This window comes from Meriones unguiculatus, chromosome 16 (genome assembly GCF_030254825.1).
Source record: "Meriones unguiculatus strain TT.TT164.6M chromosome 16, Bangor_MerUng_6.1, whole genome shotgun sequence".
Taxonomy (NCBI): domain Eukaryota; kingdom Metazoa; phylum Chordata; class Mammalia; order Rodentia; family Muridae; genus Meriones; species Meriones unguiculatus.
The window spans coordinates 58,983,539-59,003,890 of NC_083363.1; the positions used below are offsets into that span (position 1 = coordinate 58,983,539).

At 47.2% G+C, this 20,352-nt stretch overlaps 1 protein-coding gene across 1 annotated transcript in view; it reads left to right on the top strand.

The window, feature by feature from the left end:
- The window catches only part of Vwa3b (von Willebrand factor A domain containing 3B), a 152,799-nt gene that overhangs the window by 81,932 nt on the left and 50,515 nt on the right, over positions 1-20,352 (top strand). The window contains exons 13-16 of the mRNA XM_060369869.1: positions 585-683; positions 6,750-6,929; positions 9,122-9,246; positions 11,919-12,082. Of these exons, the coding sequence (XP_060225852.1) occupies positions 585-683; positions 6,750-6,929; positions 9,122-9,246; positions 11,919-12,082 (568 nt within the window). The remainder of the gene's footprint in view (positions 1-584; positions 684-6,749; positions 6,930-9,121; positions 9,247-11,918; positions 12,083-20,352) is intronic.

A 20,352-nucleotide genomic window follows, 5' to 3' on the forward strand; every position in this document is an offset into this window, starting at 1 on the left:
CCTAGCAAATACTTATTTTTCTCCCTGAACATTTCTCCCAAGGCTATGGATTGTCAGCTCTGTTAGTTTGTTTATTTCCATCATACACAAAGCAGAGCATGAGGACCCCATGCACACACACATGACTGGGCAATACAGCCGTGCACTTTAAGGAGGATTTGCTCCCCTAACCTTTGTAAACTGAATATATGCTAGAAATGCTCATGTGTTCATCATTAGACCATCAATGGGACCACACTCACGTTTGCCAAATCCTGGGTGGCACAAATAAATCCTGAGTTAAGACAAACACCATCCCAAGCAGGATGTTCTTAGGCGGCTTGACGAAGCGCCGGCAGCAAAACCGTCCTGAGTGAGCCTCTCACACGAACACGCACAGATGAAATTGCCCTGGGACCCCTGTTGTTAAGACAGGAAGTCTACAGCCATGGCTTCAAGCAGACCTTGGACCTTGGCTAGAGACTCTGATGGCACACCTTGGGATTTGGTTTCTCGAGCTCACTGGCCTTCCTCCCTTCTCACGGAAGCCGAGGATTTCGATGGCTTGTGTCATCTCTCTTGAGCATCTCTTTTTCCTTCCACAGGCCGGAAGTTCCACGAATACCCTGAAGGCCCTGCAAATTGCCTTTGCTGACAAAGGGACACAAGTAATCTACCTCTTGACAGATGGGCGACCCGACCAGGTACTCACTAAAACTGGTAATGAAGACAGGAGGAAGACTGTCCCAAAAGGGAATGCTGAGAGGGGGCTTCAGGTCTTTCCAGGTCTTCTCTGCCACAAGGCAGAGAAGCCGATCTTGCTGACTCAGACCTGTCATCCCACCTGCACAGGAGGCTGAGACAGGAGGATGGCAAGCCCAGTGTTTGCTTGGTTATAGAATGAGAACAAGACCAACATAAGCAACTAGCAGGACCCCGTCTCCAAATTTGGTTTTGAAAAAAGAGGGTTTTGGCTGCAGCTCAGGGTTGAGTACCTACCTAAGCATTTAAGGGACTGTGTTCAATATTCAGAGCCCTCCCCAGCCCTAGAGACACCGAGATGTTACCCTGGCATAGGAACCCAGTGCCGAGGTAAGGAAAGACACCAAGCAACCCCCTTGCCTTCTCTAACTCCAAGGAACATTTATGGACAGAGAGATGGTGGTGACTATTTGATGCTTAATGTGACCCACATTCACAGGCCTGGAGACCGTGTCCAGGGAAGGAGAGGCCTGCCCTCCGCTGCACACTGGTTTATGTTTTATTGCAAACTAGGGCTGCGGAGATTGCTTTTGATTTCTTTCCTTTGAGGACTTAATCTAAACATGTCACTGGGCAACGTCCTTGGTTCCATATCTAATTTTAGCTTCGCCCTCACTTAAACAAAAGCATGCCTTTCAACTGAAACGCTCTAGGCTTTGTTTAGCCTGCCTGAAAGACATTTGAAAAGTTTTAGAAGAGTCTGTTCTGTTTCTTTTGAGCTTTGTGAATGAGAGATGAGTGCTCCAGGCATTAAGTAAATACGAGGATTTTCCAGACCAGCACAATGTAAATTGACTGCTAAAGTGAATTAGTATCAACATGTATCCTGCCTTGGAAGATGTTTATATGTGCAGACTGCCTATTCTAAAATACCCTGTGTCAAATGGCTCAAGGATTAAGTACTGAAGCCACCGGATTTTACCACTGCATTAGATTTATGGCAGAGAAGTGGCGCTTTAGTGAAATTCAATTTGGAATGCTTTTTCTGTCAGCGTCTCTGTGCTCTCTATTCAGAAGCAGCCCACGACTCTTGTGTATCCTGAGTGGTGCCAAGGTTGGAGGCTGGAAAAGTGATCCTGGCCTGAGGGAAGTTTACCCATAGGGAATGTGTTACATGTATATAGTTCATTTTGATGTGATCCAGGGCCTGAGCTTGTCTGGTGAGTGTCTAGTAGCACAGAGGGACGGGTTTAGCAACACAAGATGGACAGAAAACCAGGGAGGGCTTTCTAGTGTGTGTGTGTGTGGGGGGGGGTTGTACTGCGTCTGGAAAGGAGAGAGAGAGAGAGCCTTTTGAACAGAGGAGAGAAAATTGTGCTGGGGGGGTACAGAAGGGTGGGCATATGGGGAGAAGGCCGCACTCAGAAAACCAGTCAGGGCAAGCTGGAAGGATGGGATGTGAGGTGAGGAAGGTCAGCTGGGGACTGCTGCACAGGTTAACAGCATGAGTGTCAGCACTATGGGGTGGTGACACCTTTCGCCCCTCCATTGTTTGGAAGCATGCCTCAACAATGTCAGGGGAAGGTTGGCTGTGCCACGGCTGCTTCTGGGACCTTGACAAGGGCCCGAAAGCAGTATCAGCTGGCAGCAGAGGGACTGGGGACCAAGAGACTCACTGTGGAATCCCAGGGCTTCGTGCCCGGTTGGGGAGCAGGCAGCAGGGGAGAGGAGCAGGCAGGAGGAACGCAGAACTCACTTTTAGCAACCCAATTGGAAGTTCAATTAAGAACAAACAGGTTTGGGGTGCTGGCGAGCAGATTGTACGCTTGTGCTACACGGAAGCCCAGAAACCCCAAGAAATGTGAGGTGGTTCGATATCTCAGGGGTTCCAACATGATAGGTCCCTCCACGTGAGGGTCTAGGCTCTCACATTAGTATACCCAAAATGCATCCGTGTCGTCTTCTGAAGACGAGCAGCTTTCCCCAGACAGACTGTGGCTCATTCAAACATGAAGCACCGGGGAGGTGACAGTTAGAATCTGAAGACTAACAATTGCCTCAAACGTAACTTACAAATGCTTGAAAGTGTGCCTGTCTACCTTTCCACACTTTTGCATCTCCTCGAAGATTCTGTCAGTGAGAGCAAACGGACATCAGATGCTTGTGCTCTGTGCAGACTGTGTCAGGAAGTCGCAACCTGTCTCCGCTGTGTTAGTGGCCAGAGGAGGCTCAGGCCAGAACCTGGCTCAGGAGCCCTGGGGTCTCTCAGGGCATTCTTCCTAGGAGTTCAGCTCAAGCGAGGGAGGAGCCGAGGTGGGAGGGGCTTGAGGTCCTTTGTCACTCTTCACCGGCTTTGAGGGGCTTTCTGTGTGAGGCCGGCGTGATTCGACATACACAGCAATGCTTCGGACCTAGATCTGTGGACATCTGTGTACCACGTGCTTGCGTGGTCAGGCCAGCATCGGAGAGGGAAGACCGCCTTTAAAATTGCTCATGTTACAAGCATTCCAGAAGTGTCAGCCTTCCTTAGGATGGCAAGAGTCCCGTTACACAGGAGTTCTCTGAAGGGTGCGGCGGAGTCTGGGCCAGCCCTGGCTGTGGTCATCTTAGGACTCCTTCAAAGTCCAAGTCTTTACAAGTGGACGTGATGAATACTTTTGCATCCTCCTAAAATAAAAATGGACAGAGCCTGACACGGGCTCTGCAAAGTCTAGGGGATGGGGAGGCCACGTGCAAGAGGCCAGCTAGACCTTAAGGTAGCAGGGGAACCCAGTTTCCTACCTTCCTGCTGCTCTGGGTTGGTGATGGAATGTGAGCTGCGTCTCTTGCTGCTCAGCATCCTCTTAGGGACTGAAGAGCTGGCAGCCTCTGTGAGGAACACAGGAGAGAGTCCCTGGGCTGAGGACAGCCTTCTCGGCGTTTCATGGGAGTGCGAGAGGCAGTGGCTCCTCTGCCCTGCAGCCCAGAGGAGCCTGTCAGGGAAGCATTTGTGAAGAGTCTGAGGGAGCCAGGCTGCTGTGGACAGGTCATTGTTGACCTTCTGGGCCTGCCTCTTCAGAGCTCCAGGGATGGGAAGCAGCTGCAGCAAACTTCAGCAGGCAGAAGATAGGAATGGCTAGTTCGTTGCCTGGAGCTTGAGTACTGATCCAGGGCACAAGTTTGCACTCCCCAGCTCCCTAGATGCCACAGGAGATACTGGAACACCATGCTTGTTTAGCACCATGGGGCCTGGGGCTGGTGCAGGTGGTGGGCTCACAAGGCCACTCCTAATGTGCCCTCCCCTCTAGCTGGGTAGAGCAATGGAAATAATCACCCAACACTGTCCATCAGAGCATCCTTGGACAAAGGTCCTTCAGCCAGAACTTTCTCCTCTGTGGTTTAAAGCTAGTCTTCCTTCCTCATAGGGTTGCTCTGAGGAAATAAATGATATGAGGTTTCCATAAATGTTGACTGAGTACCAGGGCTTCTCTGCCTGCAGTTACAAAATAGTGAGCACGATGAAAGAGGGGCTGGCCTTCAGTGGAACTTTTGGTAGAAGGAGAGGCAACGAGCTGATAAATGCATGGTGTCCTGTAGCTAATGAAGGGAGACACCAGCTATGGCGCCTTCCTCTCTCAAGCATCTTGGCTGTAAGTCTACAGAAGAGCAGTACCTCGCTGTGCTGGCACCTGCTATTTGATTAGCAGAATGTAGGCATGTCTCTTGTCTGCTTTGTAGAGTTGAGGAGCAGAGGCTAAATGTTTCTAGTGAGAAACGACACCCACGTACCTTCCTCCAGAGGTCATAGAACAGGGAGCGACCAGGCACAGCTCTTAGGACTCAGGGGAGCTGAGCCGGAACAGGCCGGGTGGACCCTTCTCTCAGGCTGTGTGGTTGACAAGAGAAGTAGGGTCAGCTTGTCAGCCACATCCAGCTAGTGTCTGGCTAGCAAACCAGCTGACGGTCAGAGGAAATGCGTTAATGAGTAGGCGTAGACCCAAGGCTAGCATTAAATACAGACTGAGGATATGTTTGGGTGAGGGCTTCGGCAACCTCGGTCTCCAGGGACCACATAGACAGCAGCCTCCCCAGGGAAGCGCAGCTCGCTGTGAGCAGAATCCCCTCTCATTCATCTCCCTTTCCCTGGGGCGTCATGGAAAAATTGGTAAGGCAAGGTTAAAGGGCAAAGGGCAGGGACCACAGGTAGAAGATGGAACTGTCTGAAGGAGCTGGCAGGGCAGATAATCAAGGAGGAACTCTTAACACTGAGAATACAGTGGAGGTCCTGGGACAGCTGGAGAGTTTCTGAAGGCACTAGCTGGGCATGGTGGGGGAGACGATGGCAGAGGAATTTTTTCCTGGGAGGAAAGCAATGGCACAATGACTTGATCCTCACCAAGATGCCATCTTTATCATACACCAGGGAGCAGACCATCTGTCAATGCCACTCTCGCCGAAGTGTGTGTGCGTGTGTGTGTGTGTGTGTGTGTGTGTGTGTGTGTATTCCAGTTGTACCACCAGAGAACTTGGTGACACTGGGAAAGCTAATTGTACAGAGCCCCAGTTTTTCCAGCATCCAATGGCGGTGCTGGCTATGTAGCTATGTGTCACTTAGAGGGAATAACTGGGGAACAGGCAGGATGGCAGGGGAGTGGCAGACATCAGCAGGGGTGGGGAATCCAGCTGTAGCTGTCCTAGTTGTACAACCACCCACGCATGTGTCCCAGAAGGCTCTTTCTCTTGTCCTCACACTACACCATCTTGATCCCTGTGGCCCCAGCCTGGCGGCTGCTACTCACAGAGAAAGACACGAGCCTCTTTTGTTGGTCTTTTTTTTTAAATTGAAAAAGGAAATCTGTCCCTGAGAACTTGTGGGTCTCATCAGTCAGAACTGGGTGGTCTGTCATTCCTAACTGTGAAAGGTAGCTTGTTCTGTGCTATCAGTGATGATTGTTGTGCCTTTTATTTTTATTTTTATTATTTTTTTTAGCTGAGAATATTATTATCATGAAAAGAAAACCTGTGTCTTCATAGTTAAAGAGAATGAGAGGAATGGATGGAGCTAGGGGTCCTCATTCCTTCCAAAACTACCTCATACAATGCTTGAAAGGCTTAACTGATGACTGTAAGGCATAACCAAAAATGTAGGCTGTCTTAGCCTACTGTTGCTGCAAAGAGCTACCATGATCATGGGGACACTTGTAAAAGAAAGCATTTAACCGGGGCATCATGGAGCACTTGTAAAAAAAAAGCATTTAACCGGGGCTGGCTCACTGTTTCAGAGGCTTAGTCTATTATTGTCCTGGCAGGGAGCGTGGTGGCTCACAGGCAGACTTGGTGCTAAAGAGGGAGCTCAGAATTCTATACCCATCGCCTAAGGCGGCAGGAAGAGAAAGTAACACTGGGCCTGCCCTCAACTTCTGAACTCTGGAAGCTCACCACCAGTGACACACATTGGCCAACAAGGCCACAAGTCCTCCAAAAAGGTCACACATCCTAATCCTTTCAAATGAAGCCACTCCTTATGAGCATATTGGGGCTGGTTTTGTTTGTTTGTTTGTTTGTAATTCAAACCACCACACAGGCCCTAAACTGAATACCCACTGCTTGGAAGAACTTTTAACAAATGGTTCTTCTGTTTTTCTCTCCCTCCATCTCTCAGAAGCAAATTGCCTACAGCACAGCAAAAGCCGAAATTACTCCTTTAACAGACTTTTGGGAAACCGGGGACCCACTGTGTGGAATCCCAGTGGCAGGGTCTCCTTGCCATGGATCCCCAGTACGCAGGCCAACTGGCACAGCCTCTACACTTAGATGCACTTAAAGTTGAGCTGCTTCTGTTAGACCTTTTCCTTCACCGTGGAAGACTTTGGAGGGACTTGCCCATGGCCTTTGGGTCTCCATGCTCCCTGGCAGGCAGTTTGCTTATCGGATTGAACTAACGTATAAACAAAACGTCACTCACTATCTGAGCTACTCCTGCCTCAGACTTTGACAAATTCTGCCTATGGACAATACTAAGAGTTTTCCGCCGACGCCATTTTTTCTTTCTCTTTTACCCTTCCCCGTTTCCCTTGTTGTCATTTCAGCCGCCAGAGCTGGTGATGGAGCAGGTCAGACTCTTCCAGAATATTCCTATCTGTGCCATCTCCTTCAACTACAACGACGAGGCTGCAAATGAGTTCTTGAAGGAGCTTGCTGCTTTGACAGGAGGGGAGTTCCGAGCTTATAACTTTGGTTGCAAGGATCCCATCCTTCAGGATATTCAGGTGCGAGCTTGATCCACTGTGCAAGATGGTTTGTTTGTTCATTCATTCATTCACTCATTTATTCATTCGAGTGTCATGGGTGGGAGGCCAGGGTCAGCACCTGAGCTGGGAGGAGTGCAGCCATATACACACCTACCTAAACCAAGATGCACTAATGATGTCCCAGGGTTTCTCCAAATGTGGCCCAAGTGACAATGTAGACCTCAAGGTCACAGGTACAAGCCAAAAACTCCTGTAGCTATAATGGCCCAAGGACCTTAATGAATTTTGTTTTCTTCTATTTTTCTTTGTGATAGGAAGTTTCAGTTATACACAAAAATATAAAAGTACGTGGATCCATTGTAACCACCCCTCAGCTGAACAATTAGGAACGTTTGCCAAAGGTCAGGGGTCTGTTTAAAGAAACAGGATCCCAGGGATCTGTATGTAAAGTGTTGTGGGTTTTTTTGTTTGTTTGTTTTGTTTTTTAATTTTTCAAAAATACATCGTTTTATTACTTTTGCGTATAGGTGTTTGCCTGTGTGTATGTCTGCGTGCCACATGCATGGCTGGTGCCTGTGGAGGCCAAAGATGGCTTCAAGTGCCTTGTGGTTACAGATGGCTGTGAGTCACCATGCGGCTGCTAAGAATAGGACCCGGGTCCTTGGCAAGAGCAGCCCGTGCACTTAACCACTGAGCCATCTCTCCAGACCGCACATGTAAAGGCTTTTAGCTACTGCTGTGGGAACACGGGTGTAGGAAACTTTCAGAAAACTGCAGATGCTCAGCGGCCACCTCCTGACCTCTCAGGGAGCGTAGCCTGGTGACCACTGAGCTGTCCACACCGATGGCAGCTCAGGGGAGTTACACAGCCCTCCTCCGCAGTCCCCCTCCCTCTGCCTGAGGGCGTACCGCAGGAGTCCTCTGCAGAAGGCGGCCTTGCTGCTTTTCCCCTTCTTGCACACCCACGGAGACACTTACTGGGGGTTATCAGGACAAATCAGAGACCGGAGCACGCGGACGGAGGAGACTACCGAGTCTGGGAACTGGACGAAGCAAAAGGCTCAGAGGGAGGTGCGCTCCTGAACCCCCATGGCCGGCCAGCTCGGCGGCTTGAGCTGGTTCCTGGGGGTGTAGCCTCTTCACTGACACATTGTTGGCTGGAGTATAGAACGCAGTGAGGCTGGAAAGCAGTCTGGCAGTGTCCATAAAACCAAATCTTTAATCCCTGTGGGATGCGGTCCTTGGTCTCCCGGCATGCATTTCAGAGGAGGAAGGCACTCAGATGAAGTGTAAGCAACCCTACATCTACCAAAGAAATTGAGTTCGTAGCTAGATGGTTTCCTCAAAGGTGGCTCCAGCCCCCGCTGACCTGAACCAAATATTGAAGAAGAGAATAACACCAGTTCATGCTCAAGGTTCTGGGCTGACGTCTGTAATGAAACAAAGATGATCTTTGCAGACAGATTTTCCTAAAACGTTGAGAGGAGGTGGGGCTTCCCACGCTCACACAAGCCCGTGAGACGCTGTTATTCTCAGGTATAAACATGCAAAGCTGCGAACATGACTTAACAAATAAAAGCGAACACGTAAAGCCTCTGACGCTCCATGGCCGTGCCGGCCTTAGTGCGGAAATGCAGTGCTGGCTTAAATTTGAAAAGCAGCACGTGGCTCACCACATCGGCACACTTCTGATATGTTTGGTTTTGTTTGCTTTCCATTGTTTTATTTTCCGTGTGTGAATGTTTTGCCCGAGTGTGTGTCTGGACCCTTGGAGGAACAGAAGAGGGTCCCCTGGAGCTGGATCACACGGGTCTGTTCCTGTGGGAGAACAGCCAGTGCTCTCAACTGCTGGGCCACCTCTCCAGTGCAGTGCTTTTCACATCCTGCACTATTGTCGTTGAACTCCCACCAACCCGTCCCCATGATGACTTCGTGTCCTTTTACAAATGTAACTACCAGCTTCCTGAGCCCAGTTGGCACCAACTGTGTATGAATGGGTGTGTGGCCACCTACTGGGTCACAGGCAGCTGTTAAGACTGGAGAGATGGCTCAGTAATTAAGAGCTCTTGCTCCTCTTCCCGAAGTCCCAAGCTCGGCTCCCAGCGCTCGAATGGCAACTGACAACCAACTCACCCCAGTTTCATGCTTTTGTCCAAGGTGTTTGTGCTGTCCCAGGAGCTGGTGACACATCTATTTTGTCATTTCGTCAGGATGAAGATCTGAACCTCTTGCTGCAGGAAATGCAGCAGGGCTACAGTGACCTGGAGAAGATGCAGGAGCTGTACGCTGAGTCCCTAGTCATGGACTGGTGGCACAACAGGGAACAGGGCAGCAAGTGAGTTCCCAAACCACCTGCCTCCCCAACTCTCCCCTGCTCCCACCCCGCCCCATTCCCTTCCTGTTCCCCTGCCCCACCGGCCCCTCCTGCTCTTCCCTTTCTGAAGGACCTTAGCCTAGTGAGTGAGGGAGCAAGCATAAGCCTGAGGGCTGGGCTTCATTCTGTGTAACTTTGATAGGCACCTTAACTCCCTCTTACACCTTTCCATGACCCCCGATCTGTTTCCTTATGAGAGCTGTGGTGACAGGTTTGGGAAAGACACTTCTTCAGCCTCTCTCCAGCTTGTATCATGCTTCTGCTCATTTGCGGTACCAACAAAATCACAACCAATCCCAACTCTCTTTGGAAATGTGCCAGATCTGATTAACATTTCTTAGAGTTGTTTGTACAGATATTCCTGCCTGTTCCTCTAGGAGAATATCTAAGAGGGAGATAGCAAACAGAAAGACTGAAAATTCGTATTAACCAGAATTTTTATCTGAGCAAAGTCCTTCCTTACTAACAAACTTAGCGTTAACACAGGCACCAAAGTGGGAGAAAGAGAGCTCTGTCCCGTAGTGGACTGTCTTAGAAGGCGATGCTGCGGTGTTTACTGTTGGGAATTTGTGGAAGCACAAATGTGCTTGCTTCTAAATTTTTCGAATAAACTGAAAACCAAATGAGTAAACATCCCTGGAGTATAAGCTAGCTTCTCTGTTTTCACCCAGCACCTTAACTGTCTTCCTTGTTTAAATCTTAGCAAAATGGCCAGCTTTTGCTTAGAGCCTGGGTTCTGTTAGTTGTCTGTTATCTGAGTAGTGAATTCGGTGCTTTGTGTTTTCTGTTTCGAGGGCTGGGGGGACCGGATGTTAGAGTCAGAGACTTTTACTATTGCGGCTGTCACACTCTGGGCAGGTTACTCGGCCTCAAGGAGGCTGTTTTCCCAGCTGTAAGGTGGGAGAGGTGGTGACAGGAGGTTGAGTGTAGGAACTCACAGGAAGAAAGAGCAGAAGGCCGAGCCATAGTCTACAGAAGCCACGGCCCTCGGCTCCCTTTTTCAGTTAATGACATTAGGAACGTGATCTCTCCCACTTAGCTATTAACAACATTCCACCGTTTTGAAGTTTTCCTTTGGGTGTGAAATAAATAAATAACAAAAAATATAACAGCCTCCATTTTTTTTTTAACCTGAGGCAAACCATGCACCAGGAGGAGTGGGTGTGTGAATTATGGTCCTTTCTGCCATGAGATGCACACTGAGGAGATGGTCACACAAAGGATGGACCATCGGGCAGGGCTGCACAGGTGTCCCATGGCTGCTGTTTTTGGAGCTCACAGACAGAAATGTTTGGGGAGAGCCTTGAGCATTTCCGGATCCCTCCTGGCCTCAGAGACTCTTCAGCATTCCCACCATCTTTGCAAGTGTGGGAAGTCTAAGGTCTACAAGAGCCTGCTGGATGCCACTTGGGTTAGCGAGTCCGGTTTCCATATTGCCTGCACTCCTACAACCTATGCTGCTGTCGTCCCCCCCCCCCGGCCATCCTCAGAGCAGCCCCGTGTAGTTGGTGTACGATGGGGTTTCCTGGGCAGGAGCTGACAAAACCGAGGAAGCATAGAGTAGATGGAGCGCTGTGGACATTTATGGTACGCAAACACGTTCTTGTTACAATCCCAAGTGGGGTGGGAGTAGTTTGTTCACACCTGTTAATTGCCTCGTTTGGAGCGTGGTCTTTGCCAGCTGAAATTAGTTGAAGTAGGAGGACTTGGAGGGGTATAAATATGATAGCCCAGAGGAAAAAAAAGTGCAGCGTCTTGGAGCAAGCAGAAGCGGACTGCTTGCTGGCTTGCTGGCTTGCTGGCTTGCTGGCTTGCTGGCTTGCTGGCTGGCTGGCTGGCTTGCTTGCTGGTTTGATGGTTTGATGGCTGGCTGGTTTGATGGTTTGATGGTTTGATGGCTTGCTGGTTTGATGGTGTGATGGCTGGCTGGCTGGCTGGCTGGCTTGCTGGCTTGCTGGTTTGATGGTGTGATGGCTGGCTGGCTGGCTGGCTGGCTGGCTGGCTGGCTGGCTTGCTGGTTTGATGGTTTGATGGCTGGCTGGCTGGCTGGCTGGCTGGCATGGTGGTTTGATGGTGTCATGGCTCGCTTGCTGGTTCCCTGGACTTCTGGATTTCCTGATGGCGGATATTGGTGTTGTCCCCAGAAGAATCCTTCGCCCTTACCCAGCAGGAAGTAGCAAAAAAGGCTACCTCTCCTTTCCCTTACAACCTTCTTTTCCCCCTACCTGGGGTTGGGAGGTTGGGAGGGAGATATAAGCTTTAAGGAGCCCCCAAATGAAGTAGCATTTAAAAAACTAGCGCCTACAATGGGGTGACTTAGTGAGGTCACACATCTTGGAGAGAACAAAGCTGTGATGGGCCCTACAACGCCTGACTCAGGGGCTGGACCTGACCACTCCCCTGTGTCCCTGCAGCCAGGGCATATTAACACTCAGTTTGATAGGAGGAAGGGTGAGTTTTGATGAACAGGAAAATGGGATGAATACACGAATTTTCCCCAGAAAGGCTAGCCTTCGGGCGCTCGCTCCTGTAATGTATTAATGTGCTCCTCTTCCTTCTTCATGGATAGCTCCTTTACCCTCTTTTTTTTTTTATTTTTTTTTATCTACTTTAAAAAAATCTGAATCAAACAGGCACCAAAAGGAACTCTCCTCCGTGGTTTCAACTCTGGAAGGATGCTCGGACACGCCAGCTGGCGATGCTGACTCCAAGTCTATTTCCCCCGCACGTGCGTTTAAAAAATCTTGGTGGATGGCTTTGGACGAAAAGGCACAGAGAAAGAAGATGCGCCATGCAGGTAGCTGTGCTCAGGATGGCGTGGCTCTTGGCTGGTTTTCCTCCAGGGAGAGGGCCTAAAACCAAACCCACCTGGGGTTCCTTTCAAACCCCCCTTTACGCGCTCTGCTGCTTTATTTTAGTGCCTTGCTCAGTCCTGGTAAGCCCGCTACATCCACCCTACCTCAGCCTCTTTGTGTTTTCTTCAGTGCAGTTTTATTAAGACAGTTGGCATAATAGCGTGGTGTTACCCTGTAGCCTCCCCCCCCCCCCGCCCCCCGTGCTAACACCTTACAGAATAATATCACGAAGCCATGACCCGGGCATCAACACTGGTAAAACCCAAAGATTTTATTCAGATTGTCTCAGCTTTTCTGGTTCAGCTGTTTGGGTTTTTAATCATGTGTGTAGGTTCACGTTGTTATCACTACACTCCCGATGCAGGGGAATTCCATGACGGAAAGGGTCCTATAGTTTGCCTTTTACAGCCATGCCCACACACCTCACAAACCTTCCCCTGGCCTTTGGGAATCACTGTGTTCTCATTCTAAAATGTTACATCTTAAAACTATTTTACAAATGGAGTCACAGCACATAGCCTTTCAGAATTGACTGGCTTGTCACTCAGCATAATTTTCTGTAAATCTATACAATCTATGTGACATTCCATTCCTTTTTATTGATGAGAATTGATGTATTCTAGGTGATATATGTACCATATATATTTTTTTAAACACACACATATCTCTCTCTCTCTATATATATATATATTTAACCACTTATTTGTTGATTAATCCAAATTACATCTAAGTTGAGGCTAGTATAAATAAAGCAGATTATGAACATTCATGTACAAATTCAATGTAGTCATAAACTTTCATTTATTTAGGACACATAGCCAAGCGTGCAATTGCCAAGTCCCGTGGTAATTCAACATGTCACTGTGAAGAGAATTACCAGGCAATTCTTTCAAAGCAACAGTGCCATTTTGCCGGAGAGAATGACCAGTTATTCTATCTGCATCTTCAGCAGCACAATGTTTCAGCATGTTTTTGAGATACTCATCTCCCCGTCGGTTATGTGATAACTCAGTGATTTTAATTTGCGTTTCCGTAATTGCCAACGGTGTCGACTCTCTTCATGCATTTCCTTGTTAGTACTGCTTGTCAGTTGTCACCGGCCTGTGCATTTGCTTGGTGAATTTTCCAGTGAACGCTTTGAGCTTCGTCGGTGAGATGAGACCTCAGTCAGAATCAGTCATTTGGAAGCTTTTCTCTTGTTTTATGACTTGTCATTCCATCCACAGTAGGCACCTTCATCAAGGCGTCTGATTTTCTTTAATGCGTCTGATTTTCTTTTCCTAGGTCTTTATTTTGGTGTCAAATGTAAATACTAGCTTTAAGTCTTATAGATTTTTTTAATCTTAATTTAAATTTTTTATATTAATTACAGTTTATTCACTTTGTATCCCAGCTGTAGCCCTCTCCCTCAGCCCCTCCCAATTCCACCCTCCCTCCCTCATCTCCTCCCATGCCCCTCTTCAAGTCCACTGATAGGGGAGGTCCTCCTTACCTTCCCTGTGACCCTAACTTATCAGGTCTCATCAGGACTGGCTGCATTTTTTTTTCTAGAAGTTTTATGGGGTTTTCTATGCTTCATTTTGTGTGAGGTTTGAGATTCAGAGATTCAGATCAAACATTTTTCTTCCCTTCCCTCTCTTTCCTCTTTCTATATGTCTGTCTTTCTTTCTTTCTTCCTTTCTTTCTTCCTTCCTTCCTTCCTTCCTTCCTTCCTTCCTTTCTTTCTTTCTTTCTTTCTTTCTTTCTTTCTTTCTTTCTTTCTTTCTTTCTTTCTTTCTTTCTTTCTTTCTTTCTTCATTTCCTTTGGGGCTAAAGTTATTATTGTAATATGATTTGTTTTATTTTTATTATCTAAAACAATTTTAATTTTAAATATAATTTGATCATATCTTTTCTCTTCCCCAAGTTATTCTAGATCCTATCCCCTTCCTACTTACACAATTTTTTCTTTCTGAATAAAGAAACAAAAACTCAATTTAACAACAAAAAAACCCAAAATCAAGAAAACAAAATTAAAATCACACTCAAAGAGAAAAAAACAAAACAAAACAACCTCCCACTAAACTATAACCAAATAAAAGTACACACACACAAACAAACAAACAAAAAACAAAAACAAACCGTGGAATCTATTGTATGTTGGTCAACTACTCCCGAACCTGAGGCCTGCTCTGGAATGGTTGATACACCCAGTGTCACTCTATTGGAGAAAACTGGTTTTCCCTTTCCCAGCAGGCACAAGAAGACAGTTCAGTTGTTACCTTTTACCCTAGTGGCTAGGTTTTCACCCATTCATCCATCCGTCCATCCGTCCATCTGCCCATCCGTCCATTTTTTTTCAAAATAATAAAATAAAATATGAGATAAAGCAAAAACTATTACACTGAAGTTGAAGAAGACAAACCAACTGAAGGAAAAGAGCCCAATAAAAGGCACAAGAGTCAGAGACCCACTCCACACACTCGGGAGCCCCACACAAACACCAAACTGGAAGCCTAAGATACTTGCAGAGGACCTGGAGCCGACCCGTGCAGGCCCTGTGCATGCTGCTTCAGTCTGTGATTCAGAGGAGCTTTGCTCATGTTGATTTAGAGGGCTTTGTTTTCTGGGTGTCCTCCATCCCCTCTGGCTCTTACACTTTCTCCATCTCTTCTTCTGAAGGGTTCCCTGATGTCTGAGGGGAGGGATTTGATGGAGACATCTCTTTTAGGGCTGGTGTTCCAAAGTCTCTCACTCTCTGAATAATGTCTGGCTGTGGGTATCTCTCGGTGTTTCCACCTACTTCAAGGAGGAAGCTTCTCCGATGATAGCTGAAGTAGGCACTGATCTGAGTATAACAGAATATCATTAGGAGTCATTTTATCACTATGTACTTTTTCTTTTTTTTAGACAAGCATTTAGTTTTAGCTTAGGTCCCTGGGCTATCTAAGCTCAGATTCTTGGTTACCAAAGCAGTGCTGGGCATGGGTTCATGGAGGGGGCCTTACGTCAGATGAATCACTGATTGGTTGGTCACTCCCACACACTTCGTGCCACGGTTGCACTAGCGTAGTTTGTCTACTATTGTAGACAAAGGGCTTGTGGCTGGCTTAGAATTTACGTCTCTCTTTGAGAGCACGCAGAGGCCTTACTCTACCGCAGATGCTGAGCAGAGGGGTACAGGCTCTATGTAGACACCGGCTCAACACCTCCATCTTCCATGACCTGTGTAGGTGTTATCTTCAGCAATGGGGCCTTGCTGGCAGTTTGGGAAGAACAATCTATTGTCTTGGCAACAACCTGGGTTGTTTGGGGAATCCCATGGAGCCTCTTTGGCTAACAACTCATTAGATATAACCCAATCCTACTGACGACAGAGTTGCGCCGGCGTCCGGGTGTGAGAAGAGTGGGAGGAGGTGGCGGCCTTGGGAAGATGTAAGTTGGGGAAGGAATCCGGCCGCATCCAACCTTTGGGGACCTTCTGCCAGACTAGGTGGGGAGCATCGTGGATCCGGCTGCGTTCCGCAGCCCTGTAGTGTGGTGGAGGCCCGCCTGCGAGGCGCAGAGCCCGAAGAAAGAGAGAGTGGTTCAGGCCGGGCGGAGTGGGAGGCGATAAGAGATGGCCAGTTGGGACTCTTTCTCCCGCATTATTTGGCAATTTCATTTACACTGCCTTCCTATATATGTGTATTTTAGGAAGTTTCTGCTTTATTAGGTTTCCATATCACTCCTCAAATGCCCCTTAATTTTAGCTGTTTCTCCCTATATTCCTTCACACACACACACACACACACACAGCAATACTTCAGCGTTTGCGGGTCAGCTCAGTGTTCATAAAGAACTTGTTCCTGAAGAGGACCTAGGTTCAGGTCTCAGCACCCACACAGGAACTCACAATGGTCTAACTCCAGTTTCGGTGGATCTGACATCTTCTGGCCTCTGTGGCCACCAGGTACACACATGCTATAGATAGATACTTACAGAAAAATTACTAACATACCTAAAATAAAACAAATCTTTTTAAAAAACCAAATATTCCATGTTGTTAATTTTTACACAGGTGTAAAGATCAGTGGGAGCACATTTATGTGTGTTGAGTCTGGTTTCTGTTCTATTGATCTCTTTCTCTTCCCTTTGCCAATAGCATGTCATCTTGACTGATGGAATATCAGCATCACAGAAAGTGACTTCTCTAACCTTCTTATTCTAAGGACAATTTTAGCCATTCTAGGACTTGATGTCTTTGTGTGAAGTTTAGAACACATGTGTCCATTTCTAATATAAAACTCTCTGGGATTTTATTAGTGATTGCATTGAAAGTATGATCCTGCTGGGCAGGTCACCCAGCTCATAACCATGGAATTTCTCTCCACCCATCCGGGTCTTCTTGATGTCTAACTGGAGCATTTGTAATTTTCAGCATAGCCCATGAGGACACAGTAGCAGTTTTGTTGATTCTGTAACTGGGTACTTTGCTGAAATCAGTATTCTGAAGAGTTCTGCTGTGGGTGGACTTTTTGTCTTTTTATAAAGTAGGAACAATTATATTTCTTATTTCTGGCTTTATTTCACCTTCTTGCCTCATTCCAGTGGCTAGAATCTCTACTTCTATTTTGGAATAAAGGTAACAGTAATCATCATTTTGTTCTCCTCAATTTTGGGAGGAAAGAAATTTCCCTGGTTAACTATGATTTCAGCCATGCAGATTTACATATAATCCTTATTAAGCTTAGAATGTGTTTCACTTAGCTTTCTGGAGGGTTTGCATTTCTCATAAATGGGTGCTGGATTTTGTTAGGTGCTTTTTCTGTCGATTGATATCAGAGTTTCCTTCTTTGGTCTGGTAGATTGTATTGGTTTGTTTCAAATACTGACAAGCCTGGTATATTTTTCTAGTTTGCTTACTGTTACTATTAAGAGTAAATACTCTGACCAGTAGAAACTTAGGTTTATTTCATGTTATCCTTAGTTTATCACCTAAGGGAAGTCAGGATAGGAGTCCCAGCAGGAATTTGAAACGGAGGAACACAGCTTGCTGCTGTAGCAGGCCAGTGATTTAACTGGCCTTCTCACACAGCCCAGGCCCTCCTGCTCAAGGACTGGCCCCACCCACAATGGGCTGCATCTTCTTACACCAATTAACAACCGAGACAGGTCCCACAGGCCCATGTGATCTGAGCATCTTTAGGTGACTCTGGGCTGTGTCAAGTTGTCAGTTAAAGCTAACTAAGACAACAGCTTAAATATTTCCTGGATGGACTCATTGTCCAGCGACTGCAATCCATCACTCCAGCTGCTAATATATTTTGAGGGCTTTCATGTCAAAGTTACCGGTCTTTTCATAACTTTCATAGAAGTTATTGGTCTGCCATTTCCTTCCTTCTTAAATACTGTTTCCCGAGTTTCCATGCTGAGCTGACACCATTCTCATCAAATAGGTTGAGTTTTTCTCCTCTTCTATTCCTGGGAGAAAGTAATGCAGTTTCTGTGTTGGGTAAAATTGTTATGGGACCAGTTGGACCCAGAAGTCTTCAAAAGGAGAGTTTTCATCCTGTTTGATTTTGTTTGATTTCTCTCATGAATTTAAGATTATCCTTATAATCTGTTTCATCTTGTCTGGCTTTTGGAAATTTGTGGGTTTTTTTTTTTTTTTTGAGAATTTGGTCATCTTATTTCTAAATTCTCGCATAAGAGATAGAGTTGTTCCTTGCATTCTTTTATTGACTCTCAGTTGCTGTGAGATCTATAGCTATGTCCCTCATGTCTGTTCTTGACTTTGTGTTTTGTGTCTGTATTTTCTTTTTGTTTTCATCCGGTCTTGTTAGGGGGTTTATCAGTTTTATTTTGTATTTGTTCCTTTCCCTTAAGAGAGTTTGTCTAGATTCATCAAAGTGTTTTTATGGACAGTTTCTTTGAAATTCTCATCAAATAATCTTAATTTCTGATTTTCTTTATTCTTTTTTTTTTAAGCTTGTCTTGCATGAAACATCCTAACTTGGGCCTCCCCTCCTCCCAGCCCCTCCTAACACCGCTCCTCCCCCAGACCCAGTGCTCCTCTGTTTTCCTGCCCAGTAATACCAACCAAATACAACATAACAAAATTCAGTAAGACTAGGCATGAGCCCTCATATCAAGGCTGGATGATGCAACCAGTAGGAGGAACAGGGCCTATGAGCAGGGAAAAGATTCAGAGGAACCCTCACTCCTGCTGTTAGGAGTACAACAAAAAATTCCAAGCTGAAAAACCATAGCATGTATGCACAGGACCTCATGCAGGCCCATGTAGGCTCCGTGCTGACACCTCAGTCTCCGTGAGCCCCTGTGGGTGCTGCCCTGATTCTATGGGCCATGTTATTGAATCCTCAACCCCCCTGACTTCTACATTCCTTCCTCCCCCTCTCCTCCTGGGTTCCCCAAGCTCCAACTACTATTTGGCACTGTCTATGCGGATAGCTGAATAGCATTAGAAAGAATTCCATTGACTTTGTTTGGTTAGTCATGTTTGGGTGTACTCTAGCTCTCTGAGCCATCCAGCTTCCATTGCTGGCCATCCGGGCAGTGCCAGGCAGAGGCTCTTTCTCATGGGGCAGGCCTCAGATTAGACCAGTTATTGGTTGGCTACTCCTACAAGTTCTGTGTCGCCATGGCCCCAGTGCGCAGGTAGGACAGGTGTGGGTCGAAGGTTTTGTGGCTGGATTGGTGTCCCACCACTGGGAGCCTTGTCTGGCTACAGAAGATGGCTGGTTTGGGTTCCACATCCTCCATTACTAGGTGACACAAGGGCCATCCTCATGGGATCCAGGAAGTTTCCACACTTTCCACTACACGCCCCCATTCCAGTCGTCTGTCCCCACTCTCTCTCCCTCTGTCTCCCCACCACCTAATTCCTCTCTTCCCATCCCACCCACACCCCGTCCACCCACAAGATCTAGTCTGCTTTCCCTCCCCAGTGAGATCTTGTGTCTCCCCGCCCCCGCTAGGCCTCTGCTCTTTAATTTCTCTGGGTCTGTGGACTGTAGTGTAATGATCCTTCGCTTAACATGTCATACCCACTTAGAAGTGATACACAGCATGTTTGTCTTTCTGGGTCTGGGTTGCCCTACTCAGGATTGTTTCTTCTAGTTCCATCCATTTGCCTACAAACTTTATGCTGCTGTTGTTTGAACAGCTGAGTAAGAATCCACTGTGTGAATGTTCCACACTTCTTTTTATCCATTCTTTGGTAGAAGGACCAAAGGTCATTTCCAGTTTCTGGCTGTTATGAATAAAGCCATTATGAACATAGTCGAGCAAGTGTCCTTGTGGTAGGATGGAGCATCCTTTGAGTATATGACCCGGAGTGGTATAGCTGGTTCTTGAGGTAGACTGGTTCCCAGTTTTCTGAGGAATCTCCATGTTGATTTCTACAGCAGCATTCCAAGTTTGTTCTCCCACCAGTCCTGGAGGAGTGGTGGCATTTGGTTGCCTTTTGTTATTCAAGTTGTGTTTTTCTTACTTTTTGACAGGAGAGTGAATTTTTGAAAAATATTTATTTTGTAATTGTGTGTGTGATGCATGTGTGTTTTGTGTGTGTGTGTGTGTGTGTGTGCTGTGTGTGTGCAGTGTGGTGTGTTTGTAGGGTGTGTGTGTGTGTGTGTGTGTGTGTGTGTGTGTGTGTGTGTGTGTCAGGTGTACTTACATGAGTGCAGGAATCCACAGAGGCCAGGAAAAGGTGTCAGATTCCCTGGATCTGGAGTTGTAAGCTATGTGAGCCTTGGATGTGGGTGCTGGGACCTGAGCTGCTCTTTGCAGAGCACCGTGGGCTTTTGCAAACTACTGAGCCATCTCTGCAGCTCCAAGCAGCGTTTCTGAATAGCACCCTGAGTACCCTGCTCTATCAGAGATGCTGGGTCTATTGGAATATTTTATTTGGGCAAGCTGCCACTGTGTTTATTAGACATGATGACTCTGGCCTGCCTTTGTGGGATGTGGTTTCAATGATAGCGTCATTTTCGCCACATTTGTGACAGATTTCTGTGTCTCCGCTGCTACTGGCTGAGGTGGCAGCAGCAGGCTCCTCAGACCAGAATGCTCGGTGCATGGAGGGACAGAGTGACTCCTCCCGCTCTGTCTCCTGGTGTCCCTGTGTCTAGGCAAGAAGAGGCAGGCAGAAGCCTTGATCCACACACATGTCCTGGCTGCTTGATCTTGATGACGCTGTCCAAAGGAGAAATAGGTTAGGATTCTGGAAACA